The sequence below is a fragment of the Rhamphochromis longiceps genome, linkage group LG2 (assembly GCF_057381845.1).
Source record: "Rhamphochromis longiceps isolate RC_006_pf linkage group LG2, R_longiceps_female_GT1.1, whole genome shotgun sequence".
NCBI lineage: Eukaryota > Metazoa > Chordata > Actinopteri > Cichliformes > Cichlidae > Rhamphochromis > Rhamphochromis longiceps.
The window spans coordinates 29,064,972-29,079,349 of record NC_140558.1 but is presented as its reverse complement, the minus strand read 5'-3'; the positions used below and the strand labels follow the sequence as shown (position 1 = coordinate 29,079,349).

General features: G+C 40.1%; 1 protein-coding gene across 1 annotated transcript in view; it reads left to right on the top strand.

The window, feature by feature from the left end:
• Window positions 1-13,465, top strand: part of ctnna1 (catenin (cadherin-associated protein), alpha 1) — a 78,853-nt gene extending 65,388 nt beyond the window's left edge. Inside the window, exons 17-18 of the mRNA XM_085421664.1 lie at window positions 10,439-10,573; window positions 11,650-13,465. Coding sequence (XP_085277790.1) covers window positions 10,439-10,573; window positions 11,650-11,940 — 426 coding nt within the window. The 3' untranslated portion in view covers window positions 11,941-13,465. The remainder of the gene's footprint in view (window positions 1-10,438; window positions 10,574-11,649) is intronic.
• The last annotated feature ends 913 nt before the right edge of the window (window positions 13,466-14,378 follow it).

Below are 14,378 nucleotides of genomic sequence, written 5' to 3'. Positions count from 1 at the left end.
TTTAGAAGCAAATCAAAGAAACAGGCTTGCGCTGTGGGGTCCTTTCAGACATTAACTGCAAAGTGTTGTGTGACTGTGATGCAATCCTTACCAGTATTTACCATTTCTTTCAGTGTTAAACCCTCATTCTTCCATCTCCCCCCTCCCACTTCCATCACTTGTTCACATCTATTCCCTGCCCCAGTGACTATGGTCCTTGACATCAGGAAACACACATTCAATTATCCATGGCCTCATATTTCACTTAAATACTTGCACTGTAGCGCTCCACAGGGAGACATGTTACATGATTTATCCCCCAACTTATTCATGTGCCGTCTCTAACGCTGGGGCTTACCTTTTTCTCTCCAACATGTATACATTTTGGTGTGAAATCATGGAAGAGTTTAGTTATGTTTTTAACAAGACACAGTTGTCAGTTTGAGGCTTTCTCCCTTAAATACATCACTTGCTCTTTGTGGTTTGACTATAATAGCTGTGGGTTTTGTCAACTTGTATTCAAGAACACAGTCACTCAGATGAACAGAATCAACTGTTTAAATTAGAGTTTAAATTAAATACTTCAGGGCAATAAGTTTACAAGCTGATTTGGGATTTATCCGTTTCTAATTACTTACTATACATGTACTTTAAGTGGCGAACTGCCAATTCCTGTAACCTTTATTTCCCCTCTGATTCAAATGGGAAGAGGTTTTTCAAGTATCCTTTCCATATTTCCTGCACAGGGAGAGGTCGTGGTTATTCCTTCTTGTAGCAGAAACATCTGCATTCAGCTTTAAGCAGATTCCACCCCCCTATGGTCTGACATAATGAGCTGCTGGCCTCCTAATACCCTGCATATCTGATGTTTTATTTAAGATGGCCTCAGATCCTTAATATTACAACCCCACGTCTATCAAAAAGTAACAGTGCTACCTGTACTGACCTAATTGCATTTGAATCATCTGAATAGGGAATAAGCTCTGGAAAGTGACTTTTATATGCCTCAGTGCTGCTTTTAAAGATGCTTATTCACTTTAAGGAAAACAGCGCTATCCCCCAAAGAAAACAGATGGGTAACTGTGCAGGTGTGAGTGTGCATATCTGTGTGTGCATGCCTGCATGCAATCATGTCTGTTGACTGACATGCTTCTCCATTTGGCAGTCTGTGTGTGTGGATGTAATAGATTCAGGTACCTATTTTGCATTTATGTACTAAACTCATTGTAGGTACTTGTTTCTTTCTTTTCTGTGTATGTGTGTTTTGGTTATGTGTACGCACTATGAGAGGATTTTGGGGTTGGAGGCACTCAAAGTATGAATAAATGAAGAGCTTTGGCTGTTGAAACAGAAGTCTTTGCCAAGAGTGAGGACCCCTTCAGCCTCTGAACCCATCCAGCTGTCCCTCTTAGCCTTTCTCTCTCAGCAGAGACCAAAACACTCGCAGATCAGGCGACACTCTCCCATAACACATCAGCCAAGGCTCCCAGGGATGGACATGGGGTAGAGACGAGGGGAATGATGGAGATGGGGGAGAGAGAGAAAGGGGGCATTGCATTTGCGTTGAGAGAGGTATGTCTCTCCTGAGAGATGAATCTATTAAGAGTGCTTCGCCTTTTAATTAGCAGCATAATTGCCAGGTGGCCATTTTTAAAAATTTATTTACGCAGGCTGTTTATTTTTAGGGCCATATCTTTAACAAAGCAGGAGATGCCACAGGCCCACTTGCAGCAAAGGCAGTGCGCTATAGGATGGTCTGCATACTCCATCAGCAGTGGTTAAATGAATCACTACCAGGATGCACATAGACTGACAGAGTCTGAGAAGCAAAGGCAAAGCTGGGACTGCTCATTAACCTAGGCATATTAATCACTTGCGCTCTGTGCCTCTGGCCTGCAGGGCCTGTGAGGGTTTGCTCCTCATATAAAACACATTGGCAGATGGTCCCAGACTGATAGCACAGCATCTCACCCCACATTTCTTCTTTGTACAACTGTGTCATGATATGCTTGGTACACGAGTGCTGTGTTCAAAAGAACTGTGCAGGTGGACATGGTCTAGGTTGGGGTTTTTGAGAAACTGTTAAATATGTGTAATGGAGCCTTATTAAAATTTAAAGAAATGAGTGTAGTGCAGAGATGAGCTGCAGGATTTAGGTCATTGCTGTATAAAGGTCTGCACTGCAGTTTATTAAGAATTTATGACCCTCCTCTGCAGGGCACCTTATGAGAATTACATCTGAGGGGCCAGTAAGCAAATAATGCTATGTAATTGAGATTTATAATGCAAATGTGTTAGCCGCTATGTAGCCTATAAATTGCAGCTGCTTGCCTTCTTACCAACACTTGCATGTACACATGCAAACACGAGCACATAAAATAAGGCTTACATATTTGGAGAATAGGCATGCACATGCTGTATGCATTTGTTGCACAAGCTTTATTCTCCTGATGTTTACTGACATACATAATGTACTTTTCCAATTTGCATTCAATCAGTAAAGATTTATGGTGATCCACTGGCTCTGTCGCTGGTCACAGTCTGATCCAGGCTCCGGTCCTAGACACTGTACTCAGGCAGGGTTATAAATTACCTACTGCAGAGAAGAAGGAAAGTCGCCCAGAGAGCCCACAAATTCTCAACTCAACCACCAAATGAAGATTTCTTTTTTGGATTTCTTTTTTTCTAACCAAGCACCATCAGCTCCCATTCAGTTGCATTTTATTATTTTCATCCATCCATATGTTGCACTTGTCCATTTCAGAGTTCCCAGGGTTGCTCCCCAGCTACCATAGGGCAAGAGGTGGGGTACATCGAGGACAGGTTGCATGGCCGACACAGGAAAAAACGGTCAACCATTCACACTTGAATTCACACCTATTGTGAATTCAGAGCCAGAAACTATTTGCTTTAGAGCGTCAACGTTAAATGTAAGTGTTTTAACATGACTCTCTCTGGCCGTGCTAAGTTATCAGTTTTGCTTACAAGTCCGACAGTAAAATGCCTGACTGACAGGTGAAGTGTGAACATTAAAAATTGATGAGGACCTTTTAATTGGTCCCTGTGGTTACCTCGACAGGTTTTGGTTTTTTTTGGGTTTTTTTGTTTGTTTGTTTGTTTTTCCTCTTCCTGGTGTGCTCCCAGCTTGATGTTCTCCTGTCTGCTTCAATGTCACATTAACATTCCCAAGTGCCAGTGTGATTGAATCAGCCCAAACCAAATACGGAGCTTCTTTTTAGCAGCTGCAGTTAAGAAATGTAGCTATCATCACATAGTTTAAAATGAACTGTTGGTTGCCCATGGAAGATTTATTCTTGACCCTCATTAGTAATAGAATCAGCACTAGCTTGGTAAAGTAAAAAAGAATGGGCATTACAATTAACCTTTACTGGAAAGATTTCTGTGAACAGAAAGCAAAGGAATATCCACTTGATCAGAGGTCTTGCAAAGAAGATGCAGGGCTGCAGGATAATACACCACCAGTATACTGATGGAGTCCAGTGTTTTAATTTGTTTTTCATGGTGTTCGTTTATCTTGATACGTGCTCAATAGGGATGGGTATCGAAAACAGTTTCTTGTTGAGAACCACTGTTTCAATTCCTTGGAATTGTTTGCCATTTTTTGCAAACGATTCCCTTATCGATTCCAGTCGCCCCGAATGACGTCACCACGTTGCGGAGCGTCATTTACCTGGCAGTAAACATGGCAGCTCAAACGCTCAAAAGTTTGATTATACTTTACGAGAACGGATGACAGCAGGGCAACTTGCAATACTTGCAAAGTAGATATTTCATTTAAGGGAGGAAACACTACGAATATGCAAAAGCATTTGCTCACAAAACACACGATAACCTTAAATGAATGTCGTGTTTTTAATTCTGCTCCGGACTCGTGAATCTCAACCCAGCAGCAGTGGTAACGTTTGCACGTCCTCTCCCGTTAATGCAATCTGCCTTATTACAAAACCTGCCATGACTGTGCGCTGCATTTAGGTGACCATGATGAGAGAGACAGAGTCTGGCTGGCTCAGATGCTGGTAGTTCTCGCTGCAGTCTACCGGTAGCGTCTCCTTTCAGGCCAGGATAGACGAATGTCACCGAGCAGTGACTAAGTTTGTGGTAAAAGGCTTGCACCCATTTGCCACAGCAGATGCCCCCAATTTTCGGTAAGTGAATGTGTTTAATTGTAGGCAGGGACATTACTGGATATTCTTGTGTAATTGCTACAGAATAATTTATGTTATACTTTGTTATTGCTACAGAAGAATATTTCTTTTATTATTTTACACTTACAATTTTTTTTTCCTGGGGACCCTGTGACACCCCATTGAAGAGCCATAGGCTGGATCTCTTAAGATCTCACTGTTGGGTTTGTAAGGCCATGTTACTCCCAAATTTCTATCTTGTTCAAAGAGAAGATATAAAACAAAGTTCTAAGCTATTCGACCATAGTGTTCTCCTTTTTAAAAAAAAGAATCGGTAAGAGAATCGATAAAGAATCGAATCGTTAAACAGAATCGAAAATGGAATCGGAATCATGAAAAACTTATCAATGCCCATCCCTAGTGCTCAATCATCCAGGTAATTAAATCCCAAAAAGTTGATTCTGTTCATCTGGACGTAGCGTTTTCAGTGGGAGAAACGTTTCATCACTCATCCAAGTGACTTCTTCAGTCAGCTGACTGCATGTTTCCCAGCCTTATAAACATAATGACTGAAACTAGCACCACTGACAAATGGGCTTTGATCAGTGGTTGTTGATCAATGGTCATGACAATTGGATAGTAATGATCATGAAACTGATCTCACAGCCCATTGTTTGTCATTGGTGCAATGTTATGCAAATGTGTTGTTTATAAGGTTGGTGAAACCTCTGTAGTGTATTATGTCACAACAAGTCAGGCATACCAATGGGAAAATGCATATCTCATCTTTGTCTTACATGGCACGTTTATGGTTGTATGGTTGCGAGACCTAAATGGTTACACTTTAGAGTCCTGGGAAGTTTTAATCCATCTAGTTTTTATCCACAAGTAAAGCTGCTTTGAATTTCTTACTGCTGAGGTTTTTCAGTTTGTATGCTTTTGAAGCCATCCCATTTTTTTCACTATTGTACATTTTGCTGCTGTTTTGTTAAGTTTTAAACCCCATATCATATACTAAGCATTGTTTATGTTGTTGCGTTATCTTGAGATGTCTACACAGACTATAGCTGGAAATTGATCACTTCCCGTCAGTGCTTAGCCATATCTCGTACTTTAGTTCTCCCCTAAAGAAAACAGAATGGTCTTTTCAGCGCTTTGTTTCCTGTATCTCCAGAAGAGTTTGCCATGAATCTTTTTTTTCCCCCTTTTTTTGTTGTTTTCCCGTGGCTATAAGCACATTCTATCTCTTTCATCTCTTCTTGCAACCCCTGTGGCAGTTTTGAGGTGTAATCACAGATAAAGGTGCCCAGCGGCTGGTTGTCCTGAAGGTCCTTTGTTATGTTAGGCATAGTTAATTATCCAGAAGCTTCTACCAGACAGACTTGGTCTTTTTTTTTTTTCTTTTTTCTTTTTCTCCTCCACCCAGGAGTAGTTGCTCGCCTCTGTCAGTGCGCCCCAGGGTGGCTGTGGCTACAATGTAGCTTGCCATCACCTGTGTGTGTGTGTGTGTCTGGATGTGTAAAGCGCTTTGGGGTCCTTATGGACTAGTAAAGCGCTATACAAATACAGGCCATTTACCATTTTTACACTTGTATGCAAAAGTTTGCTAATTGTATATGAAATTTAAAGTATACACTGGTAGTGCATAAACATTTTTGCAGCAAAGCTTGTTATTTTGACTTAAAAAGCTAACTGAATTTGGCCTGGACAGACTTAACCTTTGTCTCCAGTATATCTGAGCAGTAATTCTTTATAGACAAGCATACCAACAGGCAAGGTTCTGTATTGTATTATTTATTTTTTCCCCATTGAAGCTATTAAAATGCATCCACAACACCAGACTGTCAAACTCACTTGAATAAATGTTTGAGTGTTTAAGCCTGCCTTTCAACTGTTGGAGAACAAATTACCTATTGGTGTTTTATTGTATTTATTTATTTTTTGTTATTTTATTTATTTATTTTTTTTATAGGGTTGAAAGATGCTTTATCAGTACAGTTTTTTTTTTCTTGTTTAACTTTCTAATTGCACCTACAACTAAGTCATCTGATCTAAATGAATGTATAAATGGGTCTTTTTGAGTAAACAAGATAACTGGAAGGAAGACTTCAGGAAGCAGTCCAAATTTAGAGACTAGAGCAACAGGTCCCTCCAATAAATACAGTAAGAGAAAACACTCAATTGCCTGAGGACAGTGGAGACTAGATTTTCTCATGACTGAAAAGCAAACATAACAGAAAACGCTTCTTGGGTCCCATTGTTGCATGGCTCGCCCCAACAGGTTGCTGGCAGACACATTAGAATGCCGCACCGTGAGTAAATATTGGAAATTGGCATTTCCTCTGGGTGATGCGTCCGGAAAGGTCAGCGCTGGGCGGTGGCAGCTCTGTGGCTCTGCCTCTGCTCTGTATAATAGAACTGAATAGCACTCGCCAATGATGGGACCTCACCATCCGATCATTATTTAAATCATAGATTGTGTGCTTTGTGTTGAGTAACAGAGAGAGCTTTGTTCAGCATCCTGCACTGTCATTCTTATTGCCACATTTCCTGTTTTTTGTGTGCAGTGGATTGGAAAGAAATACATTTTGCTTTTGATTGGATTGTGATGTGAGCTTCTCTAGAGCTACAGCTTTGATGCAAAGGAAAGAAAGAGCTACCCACTCTTTTCAGACCCACATAAATGTGTAGTACACTAAAAGTCTTGTAAGGCATTGTTACTGAAGAGATTCAATTAGCAAACTAGAATACTGATCTGGTACCCATTGTCCCCATGTCATCCATTGTTTCACCTTTCTTTTTCTTTAAAAGGTACTTCAAGAAGTGAAGGGGAGGCAAAACTACACTAGAATCTTTGACATTTCTGCCTGTACTGCTGGCTGCTTTTGAAAAGATTTGTCCTTCTAGTTTGTTCTGAAAAGATAACCAGAATTGTCTCTAGTGCACCTATTCTTGATTTGCCATCTCTCCACAGTAGCTGGCAAGGCAAAGTTGACTGTCCTATTAAACAACTGTTTTTAATTTCAGTTTATTCACTAATAAATTAAAATACAAATTCCAATATGATCATGTACAAGATGGCTTTTGCGCAGCTCAATTTGACAAATGACTACCCACAGCTTATAAGTTTGTTCCCAAACACCAGATAATATACACTCATTCCCAACATTACATTGTCTTACTAACCCGAATCACTAAATCTCCTAAGAATAATATTAATCCACTACATCCAGTGAGTGGTACATAAAAATCCTTAAGTTTTTTTTATAATTCTAAAGTTTTGCAAGATCCTTGCCATAAAGTTTACATAAAAAGGCTTGTATGCAATTTTAGAGCAGCACACAGACGAGACAAAAATAGGCAGTGGTGTGTTCTAATAGTTAAAAACTCACGCAAGAGCAGATTTTGAGTGAACTGTTTCAATAACAGGCTAGATTATTAACTTGACTACCGAGGGAAAGTGCTTGCACAGCCTGCAGATGCAATAACATTTAGGTTGTAAAACTACACCTGAAGTATTAATTATTTATAGCATAAAGTCTAAAAGCAGAGATGTTGCCCTTTGATCCACCTGGTTTTAGGGAAGCGTTGACGTAACAGTGCGGGTAGTTATTGAGCTACCTTAGTTTTGCCACCTGCATTTATTGCACTTCTATTTCCATTTGCAGCACCTAAACAATTCAAGGTGCTCTTGTCTCTTCTTTTTGCAACTTATGTATTCACATGTCACAGTCAGAGCAGCGTTGCAGAGTTTCCTGAGTGCTAAGTGAAGCCAGCAGCTGAGCTGAGTATGAGCACAAGTGATGCTTTCACAGTGCCCTGCTTCCAGCCATCTGAATACTTCCCCAAGCCTTCATTAGCATGGCTGCTGCATTCAGCCTCATCCCAGGTCTTTGCGTTTGCATCTCTCTCTCTCTCTGTTTCTCTCTGACTTAAATGCCCCTCCCAACTACAGTTGAATCCTTTCGTCTACCTTCCTTTTCCCCAGTTGGATTTCTACTTCTTATTTACTCCTCCACTCTGTTCCCCCTCTGGCTCACTCTTCATCCCTGTCTTTTCTCCTACTTATTTTTCTTTTTTTCCCCTTTGCTTCTTCTTTTTTTAAACCTTCCTCTTTCTACCATTTTCTGTGGTCTCACAGCCTTGTATTAGTCCTCTGCTGTACAATGATCATCATCTCTTTTTCCATACAGTTTTTAATAGAATGTCAACACTTAATTTGTCCTCTCTGCTTAGCCTGTCCTATTAGTCAGCAGTAGATGGTGATAATACAGGAAATGGGAATGTTGTTATTAAAATGTACATGGAATATCTAAAGAACTGTCAATAAATTGTAATTGTAGATGCTTTAGGATGTTTGTGTCCTATATGTAGATGAGGTCTATTTGAGTAGTTAAAGGATGCGTTGGTTGTATGTTCTATTCTGCTGTGGTGACCCATCACGTATGAATGAGTACAGTTGTACTGGGTGGGATGGTGTTTAAATTCATGCATGCATGGCTGTATGGCTGGGAGTGAGTGCACTATACTCAGCCGTGCACTCTGTTCTCCCACTAGGGATACTGATGCGCTCAGCAGGATTAGACGCATCATAAGTCCTAGTCTGTTTGAAGTGTCCAAAAATCAGGATCCTACTTATGTTTCCTCTTCCTCCCTCCTTTGATACAGAAACGAAAACGGGGTTTTGTTGCCTTTGGTTAGGTTGACGCACTTGAAGAGGAGTAAAAGCCATTATAGCCAAGTGGGAGATACCCCTATGCCCCGCTGTGTCATTTACATGCTTATATACAGTGTTTCTTGTTTATCCCAAGACAAGCAAGCACTCGTTTACACTCGTGTTCTTTAGCACTGACCTCACAAGCTCTGTCCCAGAGAGCTTTTATCAATTAAAAGATTGGCCCTAATTATCTCCATTTCACCTTTTCTGTGCACTCAAAATTAACAGGACCAAAGGACTCCTCCCTCTGACATTTTTCACAAACATGGTCATCCCAAATATTTTCATAGATATTTTGTGTTTGCTAGGTGATGTTGACAATTGCCAGCCTTTGATCGTATAGCATAGCCAGTCTGATTGTCGCTGACATGCTAGCTGTGACTCAAGTCACTGTAATGATCTGATGTAAAGCATCGGAGCCCCATCAGACTGCTTAGATCCTTCACTTGATGAGCAGCTAAGAGTACTGTGGCCTAATTACTCTGGTAGCAGGGGGCTTGTTTAGCAAACCAGGTAGAGCGCAAGTGTAATTACGATGCTATAATTCAAAAAGGTTGCCAGTGCTAAACAGAATACAGTTTTTGAAGCTCTTCACTTCGAAATAGCGTTTATAACTTTAATGCTTCAGTGTATTCTTTTTTCTTTTTCTTTTTTTTTTGTGTGTGTGTGCTTTTGGTTGGCTTTTGATAGGCCTTGGGAACAAAAGTAAGACTTTTCTTTTTTTTTTTTTTTTTTTTTTTTTTTTTTTAATAACCTACATGAACCTATGGTCTTCAAATTGCTTAACTGTGCATTTTAAGGTTTCTCTGCACTATTACATGCTCACTCACATATTAGACTGTATTTACCGAAGCCTGTTTGAGTGCTTTTCCAGCCCTGAGAAGTTTATTTGCACTTTCACGCCCAAGGTCACTGCTTAAGTTGTTGGCATGAAGGTCTTTTCAAACTCTTTTCTTCTAAGAATTCAAATTACTGAAGGCATTTTGAAAACAATCAATGAACTGTGCTTGGGTTTACACTTTCAGTAAAAAAAAAAAAAAGACTTCACACAACATTCATATCAACACTAATTGACTGACAGCAATGTTTGCCTCCTACTAGAATTTGCATTCTGTGTGACTTGATCATATTTAACCTTGTGAAAATGAGTTATCTACCAGGTTGTGGGCGTGTGTTTTTCATTTTTGCTCAGAGCACTTTGATTTTGTGCGTGTCTACCTTACCTGTCACACTGCTACTATCTTATTCTAAGGAGCTTGGAAAGAAAAACGTCTGGACTCGAATGAGAGGTGAAACGTCTTCAAGCAACTCAAAGAAGTCCAGACGCTTTTCTTTCCAAGCTCCTTAGAGTATGATGACCTGGATGACTGAGAACCTTCACAGACATGCTACTATCTCATCCTGATAAAGCTGAACATAATTGCATTCATAGTAAATTTAACAGTGCCAGCAAGTGACTTAACTGATTAGCAGCTACATGCAAACAGGTAATATTATTGATAGAAAGCTGTGCATAACAAGGGTGTGTGTGTGTGTGTGTGTGTGTGTGTGTGTGTGTGTGTGTGTGTGTGTGTGTGTGTCTGTCTTTCTCTCATAGTGTCCTGACTCCAGCTGTAAGCAGGACCTGCACGCCTACCTGCAGCGTATTGCCTTGTATTGCCACCAGCTTAACATCTGCAGTAAAGTCAAGGCCGAAGTTCAGAACCTGGGAGGAGAGCTGGTTGTCTCTGGGGTAAGTTTAGCCTTTTCATTTTATCCTCAAGCACTTTAAGTTGTATATTCCAGTTTTCATTATCTTTCAACCTCACATCGGATCAGGCTGAAACGAGTGTTGAACTGAGTTTGAGTTTGAGATCGGATTTTTGTTTTGAAGATTGCAGGCTGGTAAAACTTGGTGACAGTGATGCAGCTTCAAATGTGGGCAAAGTGGCAGTAATTGAGAAGAATGAAGAGACTGAGTAGTGGTGCAAACTGTGCAGGTTTCAGGAAACTTGAGCTGCTTTGTTGTCAGCTTCATGGGATAATCAATGTAAACAGAACTGCACTTGTGTATAGTGAAATCTCAGAGGAATGCCTTTAATTTCTACAACAGTTCTTAAATCAATAGAATCCCACAGCTACTTTTAAAAGTTTTATCTGTTGTTGCCCAAATAAATTAAAAATACAGAGGCTTAATGACACCGGCTGCTGGTTGTGATTACTTAATGATTTATTCTCTGAACTATAAGTTGCAGCTTAAATTTTAAATTTTAATTGAATAAACGCATAACAGCATTTAGTGGCTTTCTCTGTGCTGGAAAGGACTAATGTTGCCCTGATGTTTCCTAACCTTTTTACTACCTCAGATAGCACTTTGCAATAAAAAAAAAATTACAAGTCCTTTAAGCACTAATTAACCACTTACTTGCCAGTTAAATTCATTTAAATATCTGTGCAGGGAATAATGAATTACTTCCTCCTTTCTGTTGGGCAGAAATGAGAATATCCTTCTACTACTTTGAGTCAAGTGTGAGTGGCGTCTCTGGGGCTGTTAAGTGTGGGGATTAAATTGGTGTGACCTTTTTACATATTCAAAATTTTGTCACACGTGTTTGTATTTCAGACAAGGGACTGGTTGTTAATGCTTTAGTCTGAACTCTTCCCCACAAAGCTGTAAAGATGGATTTAGTTCATTTTTAACTTGATATGAGCTTAAAGACGATTTAATCAGCCTTTGCTTTTATCATTTTACAAAGCTGACCCTGTTCTCCTCCCCCCCCCCCCCCCCCCCCCCCCCCCCCCCCTCCAACATCTCCTCCACTGTATCAGTTGGACAGCGCCATGTCACTCATTCAAGCAGCAAAGAACCTGATGAATGCCGTGGTGTCCACTGTCAAGGCGTCGTATGTGGCGTCTACCAAGTACCAGAAGAACAAGGGCATGGAGGCACTCAATATGCCCGCTGTTTCCTGGAAGATGAAAGCTCCTGAGAAGAAGCCTCTGGTGAAAAGAGAGAAGCAGGATGATGGCCAGACCAACAGAGTCAAGAGATCTTCTCAAAGGAAGCACGTGAACCCTGTGCAGGCTTTGAGTGAATTCAAAGCTATGGATAGCATCTAGACCCCTGACCTCCAACCCCACACATTTATTGTTTAAAAATAACAAAGGATTTTGACCAATGAGTTTTTCTATAGATTGAGCATGTCACTCTATCAAAGAGAGAAGCTTTTAGCATATTTCTTCTATCTTTCCATAGACCGCTTGTCTGTTTGACCCAATATATTCCTCCACTGCCTCATTTTTATTCCACCAGCTCAAATGTACTCTTGTCTAGTATCAAGTGTCTATTCTTCAGAAAGGGAAATCAACTGGACAAAGTTATTCAGTAGGTGAATTTAATGGATATGGGCTTGTGGTTATTTTGTATCCTAACCAGTTTCAGAATAAAACTGTGGGGTCTCCAGGGTGTAAGGCTTGATTACGGCAAAATGCGTTCTGTACTGCAGATATCAGCTATGCAAAATTTCAACTGCCTTATTTTTACCTTTAGGCATAACTGCAGTTAATTTGGATGTGGGAGTCTAACTGGTAGGATTTAAACATGTTTTGGTTCAGCCAAGTCGAGATATTTCCATGTGTGCCTGCGTTTTTCTTTATGCCATTATGTATTTTGTTATGACACTATAAAAAAAAAAAAAAAATCAGACCAACTTTAAACTTTATTGTCAGCACCGTACAATTTGATCCATTTGTACCCCTTGATTGTCAAAGGATATTTTCCTTTTAATTTAACCATCTCAAATTGTATTTGAATGAGTTTTATTGTTGTTACTGTTATTGTATTGTCTTCAGAAACCAAAGGTGACGGTTTATTCTTACCCTTCTCTTTTGCTACATAACTGATCTACTTGTGTGAACCTACACTTTAAGGCACAGGTCTCCAGCAGTTGAGTCAAACTTTGTTAATTAGCAATAACTCCTCTGTGTTTAAGAGAAGCCAGTGGGCTAAAGAATGAATACACAGTTGTTGGTACTGTCCAAAGCCCACAAGCTTTCATTAGCTGTCAATGAGACCAAACACCACTACATTCTCAACATGTCCAAACTGAGGGATCAATGTTTTTCTCTTCACATCTTAGAAGTTGGCAAGGTATGGAAATGATTATCTGCCTCTTAACTCTTATTGTGTTGCTTGTCCTTTATATATAAAATCTTAATTAGTTTAATGCACAGTCTTTAAGAAAACACGCAAACTGCTTGTTAGACTTTACAGAGTTCAAATAAAAGCAGAAGTTGTTAGCAGCGTGGTTTGCAGACATGTATGGTGGTGCATTGGTTTGCAGCAAGGCTTTTAAATCTTGCTGTTTTGATCTTGGAACTGAATTTGTTTTGCTCATTTGACATCTGTAAACCATAGCAGGATGGGCATGCATGTTTTTTAGGGAACTGAGCATTTTGAACGTTTTTGTTATTTAGGGTTTTTTTTCCCTCCCTACTGTTAACCTTTTGCTGTATTTGAGTCTTGAGTTGATATCAAACTACATTGCTGTGGATTGTTTTGTTATTGAGAGCTGACATATTAGTGGACACTTGATAAATTTAATGTGTCTGCTTTATATCTTAATAAACTTTAAAGTGAATCTAATCTGTTATTTTGTAATTTGTCTTTGTACCACTGCCGACTAAAGTAATGTGCACTGCTCAAAACAATTAAATAAACACTTTGAAAACAAATCATCATTTGATGGAAATTAAAATTACCAACCTGCAGATGGCTGAACTCAAAGACACCCCAAAAATCAAAGTGGAAGAATATGAAGCCAGTCCATTTTGCTGAAATTACTATTGCAGAATTACAAATTGGTAGAGTCATTTGCAGGATCCCCACATGCTTGAATGCACACTCTTTATCAAACTGTGTCCTGGTCTCCCACATCTGGGCCAGAGCCCCTGGATACTCTAAGTTGCCAGTTGATAGCATTGATGGACCGAAACATATCCCAGAGGTGTTCTACTGAATTAGTCAGGTGAGGACGGGGTCCTTTATCCTCCAGGAGGTGCCCACTGACTCAACATGTGAGGCTTGGTTTTGTTGTGCACTAGGAGGAACCCAGGAACCACTGCGCCAGCATAGGGTCTGACAATTTCATCCTCGATAACTAATGGAAGTCAGGGTGTTGTTGCCTAGGCTGTACATGCTTCAAATGGATTAGCCTCATCAGACCATTACTGTCCCTCTGATTGTTTGGTCAGAGACTTTCACACCAGTGTTTTGTTGGAGGTCATTTTGTAGCTCAAAGTACTCATCTTGTTCCTACTTGCACAAAAGACCAGATATCAGTCCTGCCAATGAGTTATGGACCTATGTTCCTGTCCAGCTCTGCTTGATTAACGATCTGTCTACTGGAATCTCTTCCATGTTTGAGGCTTTGCTGGGAGACACAGTGAACCTTCTGGTACATATAGATGTCCCATCCTGGACTACCTGTGCAACCTCTGTAGGGACGAAGGTCCAGGTTTCGCATCATGCCACCAATAATGATACTGACCCTAACCAA